General features: G+C 40.1%; 6 protein-coding genes and 1 long non-coding RNA gene across 9 annotated transcripts; 3 read left to right on the plus strand and 4 right to left on the minus strand.

Annotated features, from left to right (window-relative positions):
• Positions 1-179: 179 nt before the first annotated feature.
• Positions 180-2475, minus strand: LOC6528011 (ubiquitin carboxyl-terminal hydrolase 14). The gene is made up of 7 exons (XM_002089042.4): positions 2355-2475; positions 2124-2299; positions 1962-2066; positions 1166-1548; positions 950-1106; positions 828-893; positions 180-774 (listed from the first exon to the last, which is right to left on the minus strand). Exons 1-7 carry the CDS (start codon positions 2368-2370, stop codon positions 250-252), a joined length of 1428 nt encoding a protein of 475 aa, XP_002089078.1. The 5' UTR covers positions 2371-2475; the 3' UTR covers positions 180-249.
• Positions 2476-2784: 309 nt separating this feature from the next.
• LOC6528012 (nicalin) lies at positions 2785-5642 on the plus strand. Its single transcript, XM_002089043.4, has 6 exons — positions 2785-3025; positions 3438-3516; positions 3582-4050; positions 4370-4552; positions 4625-5053; positions 5118-5642. Exons 1-6 carry the CDS (start codon positions 2869-2871, stop codon positions 5481-5483), a joined length of 1683 nt encoding a protein of 560 aa, XP_002089079.1. The 5' UTR covers positions 2785-2868; the 3' UTR covers positions 5484-5642.
• Positions 5643-5691: 49 nt separating this feature from the next.
• Positions 5692-8298, minus strand: LOC6528013 (proteoglycan 4). Its single transcript, XM_002089044.3, has 6 exons — positions 8076-8298; positions 7820-7915; positions 7685-7757; positions 7513-7616; positions 7321-7447; positions 5692-7262 (listed from the first exon to the last, which is right to left on the minus strand). The coding sequence occupies exons 1-6, from the start codon at positions 8246-8248 to the stop codon at positions 5784-5786; spliced, it is 2052 nt and encodes a 683-aa protein (XP_002089080.1). The 5' UTR covers positions 8249-8298; the 3' UTR covers positions 5692-5783.
• A 133-nt stretch (positions 8299-8431) lies between these two features.
• LOC120320805 lies at positions 8432-10468 on the plus strand. Its single transcript, XR_005560376.1, has 2 exons — positions 8432-10254; positions 10315-10468. It is a non-coding gene; the product is annotated as an uncharacterized LOC120320805 (long non-coding RNA).
• A 251-nt stretch (positions 10469-10719) lies between these two features.
• Positions 10720-13245, plus strand: LOC6528014 (mitochondrial basic amino acids transporter). Of its 3 annotated transcripts, none has more exons than XM_015198373.2 (5): positions 10720-10839; positions 10940-11065; positions 11933-12041; positions 12107-12568; positions 12631-13245. In XM_015198373.2, exons 2-5 carry the CDS (start codon positions 11024-11026, stop codon positions 13215-13217), a joined length of 1200 nt encoding a protein of 399 aa, XP_015053859.1. In that variant the 5' UTR covers positions 10720-10839; positions 10940-11023; the 3' UTR covers positions 13218-13245. The 3 variants fall into 3 exon arrangements, with proteins under 3 accessions (XP_015053859.1, XP_002089081.1, XP_015053858.1); XM_002089045.3 differs by having other exon boundaries at positions 10953-11065; XM_015198372.3 differs by lacking the exons at positions 10720-10839; positions 10940-11065 and adding an exon at positions 11399-11494.
• Positions 13246-13289: 44 nt separating this feature from the next.
• On the minus strand, positions 13290-16296 carry LOC6528015 (ribonucleoside-diphosphate reductase large subunit). Its single transcript, XM_002089046.4, has 4 exons — positions 16143-16296; positions 16003-16091; positions 15566-15743; positions 13290-15508 (listed from the first exon to the last, which is right to left on the minus strand). The coding sequence occupies exons 1-4, from the start codon at positions 16192-16194 to the stop codon at positions 13389-13391; spliced, it is 2439 nt and encodes an 812-aa protein (XP_002089082.1). The 5' UTR covers positions 16195-16296; the 3' UTR covers positions 13290-13388.
• Positions 16297-16415: 119 nt separating this feature from the next.
• LOC6528016 (schwannomin-interacting protein 1 homolog) lies at positions 16416-19507 on the minus strand. Its single transcript, XM_002089047.4, has 8 exons — positions 19428-19507; positions 18276-18876; positions 17762-18215; positions 17610-17698; positions 17484-17550; positions 17086-17417; positions 16742-17010; positions 16416-16669 (listed from the first exon to the last, which is right to left on the minus strand). The coding sequence occupies exons 2-8, from the start codon at positions 18861-18863 to the stop codon at positions 16606-16608; spliced, it is 1863 nt and encodes a 620-aa protein (XP_002089083.2). The 5' UTR covers positions 18864-18876; positions 19428-19507; the 3' UTR covers positions 16416-16605.
• Between the last annotated feature and the right edge of the window lie 26 nt (positions 19508-19533).

Here is a 19533-nt window from a genome sequence, read left to right on the forward strand (position 1 = left end):
ATTAGGTGCGCCGAGCAATGTGTCTATGGTTTCTACGATTTCAAGACGGTTTGGGAGCTGTTTGTTCTCGATTTAAGCGCAGCGATACGGTTTGGAAGTTCCGTAGTATGCTATTAAACGCCTTTTAGATTTATTAAGCCTAATGAACAATCAAGAATTTAATTTAATTAAGTCCACCCTTATGGTTTTGGTTATTTATTCAGAATTATTATATTAACAATACAAATGAAATGACGTTAACACAATTACTTATAGTTTCTCCAAACGTCTGGGCGCATATAACAGGACGTAGGCGCAGTGCCAATCTCCACCGCCGGAAAGCCGCAAGATCTCGTCCGTGGCCACTGCAGAGACCTCATCATCATCGAACTTGAACCATACATCTCCGCTGGAGCGAACCCAGGCCACATAATGGCCCGATGAACTCGAGCGACCCTTGTGCGTGAGCACCGCCTGCAGCGTATAGTATCCCGAATTGTTGCTGCCCAAGTCGTCATCGAACCAAAACTGCTCGTACTTGACGTCCTTTTTCTCTTCGTTGGGTTCATTGCGTTTGACAACATCAACTTCCATTTTCTTGTCTTCCAGATCCTTGAATTTCGAGCGCATTGGACAGAGCTTGTTTTGCAATTCGGGAGTACACAGCTCAAAGGCATCAAAGTCCATGGGGAATTTTATATCCTTCAACACCTTGGCATTTATGCCCTCCTTTCCTTTGTATTGAAAGCGAACGAATTGTACGGTAAGATAGGCTGGAAGTCGGCTCACCAAGTACTGAAACATTATAAGGTTAGTTTCGTAACGCAAAAATTAGCTAAAATCCTTACAGTACGAATGTACTTTGCATCACGTCCTAGGGTTTCAGATTTTTTCATCAGCTGCTCTTTCATTTTCTATAAATGTATCGTAAAAATTAGCGCTGCTTAAAAGTTCCTTCGATTTCACTTACAGATTTTAGGCCGCTCTGCATGTACTTCACATCCATTGAAATGAAGCAACTTAACTGCAAGAAATTTTCGCTTGTTACTGTTGAAGGTTCATCGGGATCCTCTTCTGAGCTCATCTTAACTTCAAAAGTGCCGCCAAAAAACTGGTCGATAAACGAGCTAAAAATGGAATACCCAATAAATATTGTCGAAAGGATGCATTAAGGTTATGTGCTTACCTGTGCCTTTTCTGGACAGTATTCGATGGTTCCTGGTTTGTTGGCCGCAGTTTTTGCTGCAACATTTTCAGGATTTCCGCCCAGCACTCATTGGCGTCCTGCTGCCTGTACGTGCCATTCTCGCCAGTCTGGGCGAATTGCGGTGATGCCCGGTGCAATGCCTGCAGCAGCACAATTGGCGTCACGGTTGTGCCCTTCTCCATTTGAGCAAATATAGACTTCATGGCAGACGATATGGAAAATGCGGTCGACATGGTGTCGGTTCCATCATGACTGAAAGTGCTGAGGGCAGTGCGCAGCTCGGGCACTGCATTTAGGCACTGAACAGTGGCGTTCATGTAGCACGTATTGCCAAGATTTGTCAGACCAGCTGGTAGACGCATCTGAAAAGAGGTATTGCTTATATGAGAACATATACGTGAACATAAGACATTAAATCTGTAAATTACTTATATTTATCTTTTTGAAACCATAGTTTACTAAACCTAAACACTTAGCTAGGCGTTTACCACATGCTTTAAATTCACTGTACTAACACTCGGCTGCAGTGCACCTAAAATAGTCGTGTACTGTTTTTTAGAGATTAAAAATATTACTTCAAATAATAACCTTACGTATATAAATGACTCAACACATTGATATAATCAAATTTTTAAAAAACAAACCGTTTCAATGATCTAACACCCATTCGGGTGGGTTGCAGTTCGGACTTTTACATTTTTACTATAACTTCCCAATCCGATAAGTTAAAACTGGGATCAGTATTATATTTGCCCAATTCCACCAGAATACATACCGCTGTGGCGGCTTCAGCTTCATTCATGTCCTCAATGAATTTGACCGGAGTGGCGGGCACTTCTGGTACACTTTCCTTGCTGCCCAGCAACAAGACCACAGCGCCCTGCAAAAGATAGACGGTTGCTGGTTAGACGCCAAAGGACCGTGGATGCCTACTTACGTCCTTGATCTGCAGATTCCACTGATCATCCTTGAGAATGCCGCCCTTGCACATAACTTTCTGGCGATCCGGTTGAACGCCAGTGAGGGCAAACAACTGGGCCTTAAACAATATTGGCTCTTCGTCGGTGTTTACATCGATATCTGTGTAGAGCTCCCGGCCCCACTTCACCTTAACTGAAAGTAGGCTGATGAGTCTGTGCGCAAACAGGAGTTGAAAACACAATGCTACCTTTAAATGCGGGCATGGCTAAATTTTTCGTTAATAAAAGTTGTTCTTTCTGTAAAATTCAAAGTCATACTAGCCGAAGCAGAGATGCGCAAAACTCCGATACTTTTCTGGATTGCAAAATACATTGGGTGCCAAAACTATCGTTCAGTTTGAAATGTCGGAACTGAAACAATTTTGCCTACATTGGGCAACGATTAGCAAAGCTAAAACAGATGAATTTAAATTAAAGTCCAGCTTTTAAATTGTTTAAAAAATAAAGTTTTAATAACCTAAACGAAGTATTTAAAAATATAATATTCTATGTTTCAAATATTTTTATCGATCACAAGATTTAAATAGTGTCTTTTTCTGGCATTCCGAAAAGGACAAAAATACCGTGTTCGGATTGACCCCACATTTCAACCACCATAAACATCGATAAAACAGCTGATAGTTTTCCAAATTCATTTTTACAATAAGTTAATTGCCCACATCGGCAAATTTATTAGAAAATTTTCTATTAAAAATATAAAAGATGAATGAAGCGGACAGTTTTGCGGAAATATTCAGGGGCGGCTTACCCCACTGCCTTCTTATTGTGTTTTCCATGCTGTTAATATGCTCACCGGTAATGCCGAGCGAATTCGAGGTTATTTCCATGTCCAAATACGATCTAAATGGACAGCATTATGGTATGTAAATAATGCAAAAGACATATATTAATTATGTAAGTTTATTGTAGATCCCGTCTTGGATATTAGTACACCATTGTTTCGTGTCTAAACTTAACAATTTCGAGGGTGCTGTGACCCAAATTTGTAGGTGCACCGACGAGGCCTCTTCTTTATTTAATTAGTACTATTGAATCTCATTAAAAGAAGCTTACGTGTTTTTATTATGATTACGAATGATAAATAGGGACTATACTAATCATAAGGCACATTATTTTGTAAGCTACCGCCTTTTAAAACATTTTAAATCACCCCTTGGCTCTTACTAATTATAATCTTATCCGAAGTATTATGAACTTATAACATTAAACATCCACATATAAATGTTAACTTTATGGCTAACTTTTGATTTGATGACCTTGATTTTTTGTAGGAAGCCGCGTTTCTGCAATATCCCTTGAAGCGAGATCTCTGTACTCGTGGAATACTTCTAGGCACTGTGTCCTCACACGGTAAGTACACCTTTTTCATTAATGCTGCTTGAAATGTTTTAAGCACTATATATTTTATCACACAGATTAACGGACTTGTCAATCCATGATTTCGATAAATTACGGCAAGGTGCAGGAGGTCTAATTCTCATGTTGCCGTCGAATATATTGAATCTGGATCTAGAAGCCAAAGAACTTATAACTATTTTGGAGCAATCAATGCTGACCCACACAGCTGCGGTTCCCATTTACTTTGCTCCGTACAACAAAGATTTGGAAAAGATCATCGATGATATAACGTATACGACTACGGATAGTCCGGGTCAAAATCAAACGGCATTGGCTCAATTGGTTGTAACCGTCTCGGCCAACAGATATCATATAAATGTCGGCGGCGGCAGCATTGCGGCTAATAAGAATAGCAAAATTCCCATTATCCATGGCGAACTGATACCCAATCAATTGGCCCTGAAACCCACGGAATCTGTTGCAGATGGACAGAAACTTCCCGTCATCTTGATAACCGCGAATCTGAAAACCTTTGGTATATATAATGTAAGTAATTTTGTGACTCAGGGATGATAAATTTGCATGTTTTTATCGGAAACTAAAAAAAGAGCTATCAAACTTTAGTTTTTAAAGCGTTAAAGGTAAACTTAACAAACTAACATAACACGCTGGTATCACCTTAACATAACTGAAAAATTTAATTTCTGCTTACAAGATAAGAGCTCACTATCTAAAAGATTATCGCCTTTATCTAAATGGTTCAAGTGGTTTTCTAATGCTAGGCAATGATTTGAAAGGTCAAAAAGCTTATCTGAAGTAAATGCAGTAAATGAAGTAATCAAAATTATGATGTTTTAACTTCTAGGATTACCCGGTGAATGCTGATGCTGCAGTTTTGCTGGTGCTGATGGAGTTGTTCAGTAAATTGCACTATACCTCCAGTATGGCACCCAAGTACCGTCTACGATTTTTGCTTTCGGACGCAGGCGTCCTACTGAACTTCCAGGGCTCCAAGAAGTGGCTCGAGGTTGATGATAATGCGCTGCAGGTAACAAAAACTTATAAAGCATATACATACATATACGTTTTTATCTGACATGCTATTATTCTATCATTCTAGAACGTTGAGTTTGTGCTTTGTTTGGACACCATTAGCGAAAGCTTATCCTACACAACAGAAAACGCTTTGTACATGCATGTCTCTAAGCCCCCCAAGGATAAGACTTCTATCAGCAACTTCTTCAAACTCTTGAAATCATCAGCTGAAAAGTATTCGAATGGTCTGGCCGTCGAGGGTGTGCATAAGAAGATTAACCTGGCAGACACCAAACTGGCTTGGGAGCACGAGCGGTTCAGCATAAAGCGCTATCCTTCATTCACCCTATCGTCTGTAAAGAGTCCTCGTAGCCCCATCCGGACAACCATTTTCAAAAACGACGAAAGTCGTCTTGTAGAACACACTCTCAACACGACGCGAATTATTGCGGAGGCTTTGGCTAGTTTTATGTACAAAGTGGATCAAAGCTCCAGCATTTTTGAGGGACAGTTGGTAAGTTTACAATAGTTTCGGTTTAACAAGAAATTAACATAAAATTCCTCCTAAAATTGTTTAGGCTATTAAGGAAGAAAACATCCGGCCATACTTTGGAGTTAAATCCATTTTGCATAATAACGACGTGAAGGATGCTTTCGAAAAGTATCTTAACAATGTTAAGATCATCTACGATAAGCCCGACGGCAGAGACCCAGAATTTATGTTCTATAACGAGAACGAGGTGAAACTGAATGTTTATAGAGTTAAACCGGCGATCTTTGATCTCTTCCTAACTTTCGTCATTGGCGCCTACCTAATGGCTGTATTCCTCGCCATACAATATTTCCCCCGATTTTACGATGAAGTTTCCAAGCTAACGAAAGAGGAGCCCGCGGGACAATTCAATGGACACTCTTCTGAGCGACTCAGAATGAAATCACATTAGTAACAAAATGGTATTGAGTAGTATATGATTGCGAGTAGGGAAATTTATGTTCAAAATTATTTTTCAAACCTTTTCTAATGCCAATTGAACGATTGTTAATTTAAAGTTAATAAATTCTATACTGTAGAGATCTGTCCACGGGTGATGTGGCTATCAAAATGTATCCTTCTAATATTTCCTTTTGTGCATGCAATGAAAATAGCTTTGATTATCATAAGTACGTTTTTATTTTATTGCGTATAAATTTGGTTTATGTTTAATATAAATATTATTTGTGTACAGCGTAATTTATTGAACTCATTAGCACGAGCCGTTGTTGAAGTTAGAACTAGCTGAGTTATGGGCTCGACTTGGCTTCGGTAGTGGGTTCCAATCCAAGTTGGACGAAGTGGGAGATGACTCCCTGAATTGGCCCTTAAACTTGCTTATTTTGTTTATGAACAAGTTACTTTGGGATGGTAGCTCATTGGTATCCGTTGTGCTAACTGAAATATTGGCGGACGTCACTTCCTTGGACGATCTATTATTAACATTATTTAACTCATTGGGATAGTTGTAATTGTTCTCAGCATAGGTTGGTGTTAAATAGACCTTTGTGCCCTTCGCCGCGCTTTCGTTTAGAATCTTCTGATTCCTGCTTATGGACTCTAGCACTTCCTTGATGGACTTCTTCTTCCGCATCCTCGGCGTGGGCGTGGAATTTGATTCCCGTTCCGCCGATATGGAAGATCTATAGCGTTCGCTTGTGGGTCTCTCACGATATCTTACATTATTTTCCAGCTCAAACTCTTCTCTTATTTGTAAAACGTCGCTGGTTTCAGCTGGGATCGGCTGAATTACATTGGAAACAACATGATTCTCTGTTTTCTTTGATATTGCACCATTTGTGGGGAGGACTTCTTTTTTGGGTACTTGACTAGAACCACTGGAACTAGTAATGTTCTCTTCGAAAATCTGTGAAATTTGTTTGACCGTGCCGAATGAATTGGTTTTCCTTTCTTCCACATACGCGTTATCATCTGGCTCAGGATCTGTGCTCAAAGTTTCGCATTCAGCGGGCAGCTTAGCATGTTCATTGGCAATGGACTGTTGTGTTTTGGATGTGGAGGCGCCACTACTGTCTTCGGGATCCACCAAGACGACCGTTTGCTTGGCAATCTCAGCATATTTCGGAGGTTCTGCCGTCTTTGGAGTTTCCTTAACAACTAAGGGCTCTTCTGTGATGCCGACAGGTATGGCACCATTTGGCTTTTTGATGACTTGGTTCACATCGTTATTGGGCTTCTGTTCGGAGCACACTGATATGTGTTCAGAAGAGTGCTCTATGTGGACGCTGGCGATGCACTCGGGAGTTTTGGAGGTGCAGGGAGTGGGCTGGCCAGCAGTATTAGGTGTGCGGACTTTTCGTATCTGAAGAGGTGTGTTAGGTGTTTCGGGTTTAATGGTCTGTTTTATGTGCACGGTGCCATTACATTCCGGTTTTGGGGAGGTGCAGGTATTAGTATTGTTATCGCATTCGGAGATAGTGACCTTTTCCTTATCAATGGCCGTGCCGTATCCATTGGATTGCCTGACACTGAAGGTTGGTGGTGCTCTGGATGTGCTGGGGTTAGGTTCGCTATCGGAGATTGGTGCAGTAATCAAAATTGTTGGTTCATTTGATTTGGAGACCACCTCGACAACTTCTTGTTTTATTAAAGATTCTTTTCGGTTGTTAACAAACGCGTCAATTTCAGAGGCAAGAGACTCAATGTCTTTGGTAGCTAGGTAATCTTGGACCTAAAAATACGTAACAAATTGAATTTAATTGAACTTTTCGTACATGGAGTTGCATTACCACTAGTTTTGGCGGCGGCGGAGCTCTCCTCTTCTTACGATATCTTCGACTGCTCATCGGGGAACTAGGACAGGACTCCGGCTGCGACTCGAAGGGATTGGAGCTGGCTAGACTAGATTGCGATAATCTAAAATGGAAAGCAATGGTGGTTAATTATCATCACTTTCGACTATACACGTTGTGTAGATTTACCTTATACTCTGATTGTTTGTCGAGGGATATCCGGAAAACTGCGTTGTACTTCTGTACCGATCATTCCGGTTGAAGAACATCCCATTTGAGGACAATGAGTCCGACTAAATGAGCAAAAAGGTCAATGATTAGGTCATTTACATGTTATACTTGAGTAAACTTGAGTAATCACCTCCCGTCGTCTATCAATATCTTGCAGGGATGTGTGACGGTCGCCGCGGAAAACTCTAGAGTTCATATAGGAACTACATATGTGGGTGTTAATTATAATAAAATCTTGGCCAAATCAGCGAGCTAATTTACATACTTATCGTTTAGATCTCGTCTAAGAGTGGGCGGGCTCTCCGATGTTTTGTTTATGCCTAACGTTGAAGACTTCTTCTTACGAAAAGAATACGATTTCCTGAAACAAGGAAAGTAAATTACACTTAATAACATTTAAACAAAGGAAGGGTGCAATGATCTAAGACTCTTCTCATTTGCGTTGACAGAAAATAGTGCATCAGGCAAGTTATTTATAAATTTTAGGGATCTCGAGGTACTAAACAAACTAAGCAACTCACCACAATTCTTGCAGGTTTCCAATCGACAGACTATGTCTGCCATTTTCGTTCTTCTTTTTGCTGAACCCAAAAAATCTGAGGCGTTTGTGATTGTCATCTTCGTAGAATGGATTTAGATGCTCCGGGTAGTTGTATATGGATATGTGACTAGTGTTCCTCTTGTTCCAACTCATTGTGAACTAGTGATTACGCCCGCCGTTAGTAAATCTAATATAAAATAAAAATAAGTCAACAAGTTATATATTTTCAAAACCATTTAAGAATGCACTTTGCCTTAGATGAGGTTTCACATACATAAATATATGTATACGTGAGCATTCAAAAGCTTATTCCTAGTTGTATTTCGAATACCATATACCCCTGATCTTTGTAATGATCTCCTATAAATATAATCACCAGCATGACGACATAACTACTTATTGATGGGTGCAGTTCGTTTCTACACACAAACCCGGTTTTGCGGCCTTCAAAATTGGTTATATGAACTAAAGAGTATATTGTCAATCAAGCGTATATTATAAAAAAATATTGGGAAATTAGCACTACTGCAAAAATTAGGCGATCGGAGCAAGAAACGAATTTTCAGACACACCCAAACAAAATTCGGCCAACCTTTCCCTGGAGTTTTTCTCGTTATCATGTTCTTATCAGATAGCCGAGTGCTACAATTATAATTATGCAATTACCGTTGACTTTCTTTCGATTTTCAGAGGCAAATTAAATGTCAACGTTGCTAACTGATTAAGCAGGTGACGAATCACTGTTACTAAATTACTTTCAAAAATGAAAACAATGGCAGCATTTGCCCAATAAGACAATATCATACATATATTTTTTTTTGAAATGTGCTTTTGTTTTTATGAGAGTGTTTCGAGGTTACATACATAAAATAAATATATATATTGAGTATACTTATGACATGTATCTGTGAACATGCGAATTTCCTAGTTTTCGCTTAGAAAATATCATTTTAATTAGAATAAAATAGCACAGAAACTGAATGAATACACTTCGGAATAAGATACACTATTTTAACTACATAAGAAGATTGATCTTTTGATTTTTTTTTTATGCATGATAGTGTACTTATGGTTTCCCTGATATCTTTAAGGTTTTTGGGCATGATATCATAAATTTGAAGATTCATTTCAGTTTCCTCAGGAAAGAGTGGTTCTGATGGGTTGAGTTCGGTTGGGTCGGGGATCCCTGGACAATTAGCAGATACACGTCTATAAAGATGGGCTAGAGATCGCCGCGTGCCAAGCACGATCGGTTGGAATGATCACATATGAATGCACACATCGCACCGAAATCTTTAGAATAAATATTATATCGCACTGTTGACACATTTCGTATATTGATTATGGGTAATCTGGAATCATATGATGGAACGCACTGAAGTTTGGCCACTTTTCCGGTGCCCTGTATTTATTTAATTATGTCAACTGTTGGACGAGAGATTATATTGTTTTAGATACCATAAAGCTTTTCGCTTTCGCCAATTCAACAGGTGAAAAGTGATCACGCACGAAGTTTATATTGTGGGGCACGCGCACGTCACTAATGTGAGATCATTTAGATTATTTTAAACACAAACAAATACACACTTTTCAATAGCCATGCACATAGATCGGCCGTATAAACATTCGCGTTATATAAAGAATTTTCCCCATTGTATCCATTTACAGATTAACCACCGCACATATGCCTTGGGTACAGGTACACACATGGGTACGCACGGGTACACACGGGTACACATGGGTACAATGTAGATAAAAATATACACAGGTATGCCCGAGGAGGATTGGTAATGTGTTCCAGATGGAGATGACCTCAAATGCTCAGCGCCAAGCTTTTCGCGATACTCACCCACCGAGTTGTACTTTAAGACTAAACGAACTTGATGAACTTTGTGTAGAGAGATAGAGAGCTTTGCAACAATTCGAGGGCTTTTTTCAAAAGTTATAGTACATGGGCAACAACAAATGACGAGGCAAACGAATGTGACGATTCTATTATGATCGTTATGGTCGATAGGGGCAGGGAAAAGGGCCATCTAGAGAACCAAACTTAAGATCATATGGCTGCATTCTACACATTCTGAGGGAAGCTAAAACAAAACCATGTATTCAGCAAAACCCAAATAGACATGAGTAACTCCCATGGAAATATTTCGGCTGTAAACTCAACTGGGTGTATTCGATTGTGTATTACCTCATGGATTTTTATTCTTTTTCAGGTATTCTACGAGTTGGGACGACACCTTACATACACATTCATGAGTGTTAGGCACACAATATATGGCTGTAAATTTCGAAGTTGTATGCTTATGGAGTGTAATATAATAAAATGAGTCTACCATGACTTGTACTACTCTCTTGTTTTAATGAAAATATCAAATATTTAATTTTGTGCAGTAAGATAAATGATTCATCAATTCATTCGATCATCACCATATTTGAAGGGTTTTTGCATTTCAGATCGGGGGTATACTATATTACACCAAGAAATACGATCCATAAAATATTCACAAGTGATTTTTGAAAAATGATTTAGATTACATTATCTGAATTAAGTATCGCATTTAAAACCGAATTGAAGTGAACAATTCCATCAAAAAAAATATAGAAGATAAACCATGTTTCCGAAAACGAAGTGGGCTTGTCATAAATAACACAGTTTTGAAATGCAAACATTATTGTTGACAAATTATATATTTTTTCTACGATAATATGGGAAGATATATCCGTTCCATACACTCATGGTAAGTATTACCAGTATGATAATAAATGGAAACCTTGTTTGTTGGCTTTTGTGCTGAAATTAAGATCCAAATTCGCCACATTCTGAATTTTTATTTGAAGTTTTTATTTTTAGCATAAGAAACACTGGCAATCTGTGGTGGCTTAAATCTATGTTGATCCTGTGTAGTATGTAAAACCGTCAAAATGCAGCCAATAATATTTTTACATCGTGTTACCAATGAAAAGGTAAATTAACCTGTGTATTATTTGTTTACTTAGATCTGTTTAATATGCCTATGTAATCATATATTTTTGCACTTAGAAACTTCCTTCTCGATTAGATTGACTCACTCGAATATTAGGTTCTTATCCTCTGCGAAACCCGGGCTTGAATAATAATATATTGTTGTTGTTTATTAACAAGTTAAACTGTTATTAAGTACCCGAAGTCGTTGATGGTCCATGGGATCAGATTCCTAAGAGGTCACATTAATGACATTTTATTTTTAATCTCTAACACAAAGATTGAGTGGCGACAAATGTGAAAATGTCCAAGCTGATTTTATTACATAATATAGAATAAATATTGATTACATACACAATTTTGAGCAACTGGACTATGGAATACCCCAAAAGTAACTTGAAATCAAACGATTGGTTGATACCAGTCATAAGGTAATGCATTTATAATGAAACTAAAACTTCAAAACTTTTCATCTTACCAAGTCTAAAATTCAACTACCCACTCCAATGAAATCTGCATTATACTTAAGGCAACACTGTGAGGTACTTTTTAGTCGCCAGAGGAGCTTACACCTTTGCTTTAAATTGTATGTTTTGAATTAAAATATTAAAAGCGCGTTATCAGTTACTCTAACCTCCGCCAATGGAAATATCATCGCGAGAACTGAAAAATTTGTTTGAGACACACGCGACAAATTATTTAAGCGAATAGTAGTGAGTATTTCCATATGCGGTGGAGCACATTGTTAAAAAATAGCATTTAGTTCAGTAAAAGAATATACTTAATATAGATTAATTAGTATATGGATTTGTAGCTAAGAAACCAAGAGCGTAACTGCCTTTTGAATTGCCAAGAACTTTATTTTTTAGGGTCCATACCGGAAGAGCGGTTCAGAGATCGGCGACATACAACTGAAGGCCACCTCCGAAACCTTGTCTCCAAAAATGGTTGTGGATTTCGTAGCTGGACTTCTCGGAGGTAAGCCTCTTGAACTTTACACACACTTCTCACTCTTATCAAATACATACCCATTTGAAATCCAGGAGCTGCGGGCGTTCTTGTCGGTCATCCCTTCGATACCGTGAAGGTCCACCTGCAGACCGATGATCCTCGCAATCCCAAGTACAAAGGCACATTCCACTGCTTCCGAACGATATTGCAAAAAGACAGCTTTAGAGGATTGTACCGGGGTATCAGCAGTCCCATGGGAGGCATCGGATTGGTGAACGCCATCGTCTTCGGGGTCTACGGAAATGTGCAGCGATTGTCCAACGACCCCAATTCGCTGACGTCCCACTTCTTTGCTGGCTCAATCGCTGGCGTGGCCCAAGGATTCGTCTGTGCGCCCATGGAGTTGGCCAAAACGAGACTCCAATTGTCCACGCAGATTGACCAGGGCATCAAGTTCACTGGACCCATCCACTGCCTCAAGTACATAGTAAAAACCGAGGGTATCAGAGGTGCTTTCAAGGGATTAACAGCCACTATTCTAAGGGATATTCCAGGTGAGTTCGGTTTACATACATCTATGACATGGCATTAATGCTTACGTCCTGTTTTTGGACAGGCTTCGCCAGCTACTTTGTGTCCTACGAGTACCTAATGCGTCAAGTGCAGACTCCCAGCGTCGCGTACACCCTTATGGCCGGAGGATGTGCGGGCATTTCGTCCTGGCTGGCGTGCTATCCCATCGACGTGGTGAAGACCCACATGCAGGCAGATGCCATGGGCGCGAATGCCAAGTACAATGGATTCATCGACTGCGCGATAAAGGGCTATAGAAACGAGGGACCGCAGTACTTCTTTCGCGGCCTAAACTCCACTTTGATCAGAGCTTTTCCGATGAACGCCGCCTGCTTCTTCGTGGTGTCCTGGGTCCTGGACTTCTTCAATGCCAAGAACGGTGTGGATTCAGTTATGCACTCCGACCAGCCACTGAGACTAGTGAACCTGGACAACAAGAGCCAAGCGGATTTGGAGACGACGGCGCCCACGGTTGAGGAAGTGGTGCGCAAAATAATCACGGACAATGTCATGTCCCATCAGTATGTGTCCACTCCTCAGGACGCCGTTCACAGCCACTACACGAGTAGCACAATAAACATTCCCAAGGAATCTAAGGCACGTTTAGCATCCGATTGTAATTTAAAATAAAGTAAAAATTCTTTAGTACCTTCATAAATGCGGTTGTTGGCTAATTACTAAATGGTTTCAACTATTTCAGTCTTGGCAGGCGAATACAAACAGTTTCCGATCCATAATTTAAGTTTATTTCAACGTAGAGATATTACAATTAAATATATATATTAGTCTATGTGAATGCATTTAAGAGCCGCAGGACATGCAGGCGTCCTTGTTTTCGAGCGAACAAACCATGTCGGCCATTTTCCGTTCTCTGTCCTCTTCGAATTTCTGGGGACTTCCTTCGGAGGCGCCATTCTGACCATTTATGCTCACTGCACCCTGCTTCTTGTTCACGGTGAACTGAATGGCATTCGCAGCTGGCTTTGTGCGCAGATAGTACATTCCGGTTTTGAGACCAGCTTTCCAGGAGTAGAAGTGTATGGAGGTCAGTTTTCCGTAGTTTGGCTCTGCCACATGAATGTTGAATGACTGACTCTGATCTATGAAGGCACCACGATCGGCGGCCATTTTAATCGTGGACTTGACTGAGATTTCCCACACCGTCTTGTAGAGATCGCGAACCTTCTGGGGGATGGCCTCGATGTTTTGGATTGAGCCCCGGCTGGATATGATCTGGTTCTTCATGTCGTCGTCCCACAAGTCCAGCTCGGTTAGGTCGCGCAGCAAATGATGGTTGACCACCTGAAATTCGCCGGACAGAACTCGCCTGGTGTATATGTTCGTGGTATAGGGCTCGAAGGATTCATTGTTGCCCATAATCTGAGCTGTGGAAGCAGTGGGCATCGGAGCAACCAGCAGGGAGTTCCGGACGCCGTGCTGCTTGATGGACTCCTTCAGTTTCTGCCAGTCCCAGAGGTTCGTTGGGACCTTGTCCCACATGTCGTACTGCAAAATTCCCTTGCTCACCGGGCTGCCCTCGTAGGTTTCGTATGGACCCTCAGCCTGGGCCAGTTCACAGCTGGCTTCCAAGGCGCCATAGTAAATGGTTTCGAAAATCTGCTGATTCAACAGACCGGCTTCTTCACTCTCATATGGGAATCGCATGAGGATCAGCGCGTCAGCGAATCCCTGAACACCAATGCCAACGGGACGGTGCCTCAAATTGGACTTCTTTGCCTCTGGCAGGGGATAATAGTTGATATCAATAATCTTGTTAAGATTTTTTGTAACTATCTTGGTGACTTCCTTTAGCTTCTTGAAATCATACGTCTTCTCCGGTGTGACAAACATGTTGAGGGCGATGGATGCAAGGTTGCAGACTGCTATCTCATCCGGCGCGGAGTATTCAACGATTTCCGTGCACAAGTTGCTGCACTTGATGGTGCCAACATTCTGCTGATTGCTCTTCCTGTTGCACGCGTCCTTGAAGAGCATGTACGGATTTCCAGTTTCCACTTGCGCCTCAATGATGGCAAACCACAGGGATTGAGCCTTAACCGTTCGGTTGGCACGACCCTCCTGCTCGTATTTCTCATACAGCTTTTCGAATTCATCGCCCCACACATCTTGGAGGCCAGGGCATTTGTGGGGGCACATGAGCGACCAATCGCCATTGGCCTCCACGCGTTTCATGAAGAGATCGGGTATCCACAGGGCGTAAAAGAGATCGCGGGCGCGATTCTCTTCCTTGCCAGTGTTTTTCTTCAGTTCCAGGAACTCAAAGACATCCGAGTGCCAAGGTTCCAGGTAAATGGCAAAGGCACCGGGACGCTTGCCGCCTCCCTGATCCACATAACGCGCCACATTGTTGAAGACCCTCAGCATGGGAACCAACCCATTGGACGTTCCGTTTGTGCCACAAATGGAGGTGCCCTTTGCACGAATGCAATGCACGTTGAGGCCGATGCCACCAGCAGACTTGGAGATCATAGCGCACTGCTCCACAGACTTGAATATGCCCTCGATGGAGTCGGCAGTCATGGTCAGCAGGAAACACGACGACAGCTGCGGACGGTTTGTGGCAGCGGCAAACAGCGTGGGCGATGCATGCGTGAAGTAGCGCTCCGAGAGGAGATTGTAGGTTTCCACGGCCGCATCAATGTCCTCTCCATGGATTCCGATCGCCACGCGCATCAGCATGTGCTGTGGTCGCTCGGCGATCTTTCCGTTTCTCTTGAGCAGATAGGAGCGCTCCAGGGTCTTAAAGCCAAAATAGTTATAGCCAAAGTCACGATCATAGATTATGGAAGAGTTCAACCGAGTGGCGTTCTTCTTAACCACATTGTAGTGGAACTCCGAAACCAAGGGCACTTTTTGATTCGTTTCCTTGTTCACATGTTCATACAGATCCTCGAAGACATCTAATAAGAATCATTATTGGATTATCTGAAGAACTTCGAGACAAGCAGTTGACTTACCGGAAAAAACCTTCTTGGTTTCCTTGTGCAAATTGGACACTGCAATGCGAGCAGCTAGGATGGCATAGTCCGGGTGATTGCATGTCAATCCAGCTGCGATTTCAGCAGCCAGGTTGTCCAGTTCCTGGGTGGTCACGCCGCAGTACAGACCATTGATGACTTGCAGGGTGATAGTGACCTACGAAGATAAATCATTATTACTTTTACTAGGAAAAGTCCCCACTTTCAATTTCTAGCCTGCAATCGAAATGATCTACTGATTAATGATTTCAAATGGTTTATATTTGCTGGGACTCCCACATGAACTTCACCTGGGGCGCTCGCACGTTTCATTGCAGATCTTTGCGAACCCAAAAATATATATTTTTGCATCATACTTACTGATTGCGAGTGGAACCTGTAGAATAACCATCTTTAAACTATAGAAACTAACTTACAGGATCAACAAAATCCATGTTCAGGTTGTAGCAAAGCTTCTGGATTCTTGAGGTTATTTTATCGAAGTGCACCTCCTCCTGCCTGCCATCTGTAATAAATATATTTAGAACAGTCATAGCGACATGAAAATATAACTGACCTCTCTTAATAACATATAACTTCGAGGTTTTCATGGACTTATTCTTCAACATTTCGACTGCTATATTTCACAAGAGGCGGAAAATTGCTTGTTGCAAGCATAAAAAGGCGCCAAATTAAAGTCATCATTAGTGTTACCGTTCGATAAGTTTAGTCAAATTCGGCAAAACCAAAAATCATAGTTTTGAAACGATCGAGAATTTTTAAACATTGTTAAATAAAATCAGTTAAATAGCATTATACATTTAAAAAAAAAATTACACTTCAAATTTAGTTTGGTGTTAATATAAATAATTAGTTGTATCTTTTATTTATTTAGCATTATATAATTACATAAATATAACAGTGTTTAAAGAACATTTGAGTATGTGTTTTATAAACGGTCTCGTTAGATTGTTATCAATTATACAAGTGATTATAATATTTATAAACAAGTTGTTAATAAAATATGCAATTACAAGTGTTTAATCTAAATGGCCGTGTCTAACTATTTTATTGACATGCTGTCCAGATTGCTGTTGGAACACACTACAATGAAAATAAATTTAAAAATGTATTATATCTCGATATTAATAGGAATAAACACATTTGTATACTTACAAAAAGTTATTTATTTTTTCGAGATCGTGTAGAATATCATCTTGGTCCGAATTTAGATCGTCTCGCTCCTTCAGGCTCTCTAGCAGTGTGACGTTCAAGTTTTCAATATACTCCTGCAGATTGTTGACCAATAGCTGGAGAGTTGGAACTTGAATTCCAGTGAGCAGCTGCCTCGAGATCCATCGATGGTTGGAATTCATTTGGATGCCAACATCACGCAGCATGGATCGAATGACGTCTACAATGGGAGTTACGCCATGTTTCCTTGCCTAGAAATGGACAATTATAATACAAAAAATTAAGCCATTTTTATAAGAATCAAATGAAATGTTTGAAAAACACACCTTTACTTTCATCTGAGCTATTTCCTTTGATTGAGCTAGGGCTATCCTAACCTCTATTTGAAGTTTTGATTGATTCGCAAAGAAGAACAAGTTTTCGTCTGAAGGAAAATCTGTTGCACCAATGGTGTTACCATTCACATGATTCATGGTTTTATCTTGGTTGATTTGGTTCTTTTGAAAGATTTTATCGTTTTCAAATTCCTTATTGCGTTTTGTTTCGCAGAATTCGGATTGCTTGCGAAGTACACCACTCGATAACTTTGGACACGTTTCAGAGTCGGAACTATAACTTTCATTATCGGATCCGGTTAGAAATTCCTCCTTTTTCATATCTAAAAACAAAAAACAATAATATATTTCAAATATTTATAATGACGTTTAAACATGTCTGGACCTACCATTATTTAAAGAATCTTTATCCCCGATCGCCAATCTCTTCCGTATTTCATCTCGATTGAATCGCCGCTGTAATAGGAGTATATATTAAGCTAATAATAATATTTTTGCTAGTAAATCGTGCTTACCTTTTTCTCTATCTGCTTAACCTTTTTAAAATGGTTTTGCAATGTTTCCACATCCATATCGTTTGCAATCTTGTACGCATCGAATTGTTCTATAAAAACATAAATCATTATATACTCAAAAACTGGAATAACTGATTCTTATTTGAAATTACCTAACACCATGGTAGAGCATGGATCTTTGGAGTACTTTATGGGTTCCTCCAAGTATTGAGACCAGCGCGATTGATTTAAGTACTTCCGACTTGCCACCTTATTATTGTCCTCGTCAAGATTCTGCTGGCTCCCACTTTGACCGATTGTCAAGTTGCTTAAACTGGGTATCTCACCCTGAGTTATGTTCGGACTATCATTTTTGTTCTTTTCCGGAACGGACGAGTACTGTTCAGCATCACAAATATATTTTCGTTGGCTATACGTTTTGTAGTCGAACGTGTCCGGTGGCAACTGGCGCTCGTCATGTGACGGTTTTGGATGCTTCGTTTTAACGATCTGGTGTCCGTATGGAGTGTTCTTCTTTTTATTTTTCCGAGTACTGTTTCCAGACAGTCGCGTCGAGGCTGTTTGCTTCAAAGCCTCCGTTCCATTGGATAGTTCTGCATCGCAAATCTGTAAGTTACAAGTCAGCTTTAACATGGTCGAACTTGTTTATGATAACTATTAATGTACCTTATTTAAATTTGATCCCTTTGACTCATCTTCGCTCTTCTTGTTTTTATATCCAGTGAGAAGTAGCTCGAACTCCCGCTCCACCTCTCCACCGAAATCCCCTACAATATCGATAGGGCTTTGTCCCTGCAACTGTCCCTCGTATTTCGAATTAATTGTACATGACCAGGGGGAGAACTCGGGATTGGTCGTATAATTCTGGCTTAGATTATAGATGAGGTCTGGCTTTTGCAAAGCTCGTTTGGAGTTTTCCGACGTCGCACTATAGTTCTCATTTACAATATCCGGAATATTTTCTGATCTGTTTACAATTTCCTCTGATATACATGTGTTTCCATTTTCGCAGTTACTCAAAATCACATCTTGGACTTTCTTAAATATTTCTGAGTCCGATTCCTTGACAACCTTAGTTGGAAACGTGTTTGGGTCATCTTCCCTGTCGCTATCGGTGAGATCGCTCTCATTGCATTCCATGTCGGAGTACTCTATGTAGTCATCGGAAAGGGTATGCGCAAATTTCTGAAATCCAGGGTAGTTGGGGTTGGTAATGCCCTTTGTTATATAGATATCCATTCTTGAGCTGGGCATTGGAATAAGTTGTCTAGACGAAATGGCAACGATGACAAATGGTTAGATTAGATGACTTAAATAATAATTAAAATTAAAGTGAAATATTAGTGCCACGTTAATTAACATGTTCAATATTATCAGGAGCTATAACATAGGAAAAACTATTTAACACAAACAATCATAAAATGGGAATTTCGCTTTTTTCGATTATTCTTCCACTTGTAAAATGACCCCACTACCTCCACTCCACTATTTCCTTTATTTCAACACATTTTCGAATTGATTTTAATAAATTACTTTAAGAATGATAATGGAATTACACTTGAAGTGTGTTTAAATGTATCTTTAAGAACACACGAATGAAATAATTTTATTTGTATTCTTAAAAGCGTGAAACGAGAACCAAGCCGAAAAAAGTTGATGTAGGTATAATTTTGTGTAACAGAAATATCTGGATACTTAAAGTTACTTGCATTTACAAATTCTTCTATTTGATTTGTTAAATTGATTGTATATGATGTGAAGAATTACAAAAAAGTCAGTTTGTTAAAAATGTTAATTATTGAATCAATGAAGACTTACAAGGACTTCGGCCTTCCTGCATTCAGATGTAAAAATTACTCCCACACATATAAGACCAATTACACGTTTGACGCATGCGCGAAACTTGGTCTGCAGTGTTATTAAC

The sequence above is a fragment of the Drosophila yakuba genome, chromosome 2L (genome assembly GCF_016746365.2).
Source record: "Drosophila yakuba strain Tai18E2 chromosome 2L, Prin_Dyak_Tai18E2_2.1, whole genome shotgun sequence".
Lineage (NCBI taxonomy): Eukaryota > Metazoa > Arthropoda > Insecta > Diptera > Drosophilidae > Drosophila > Drosophila yakuba.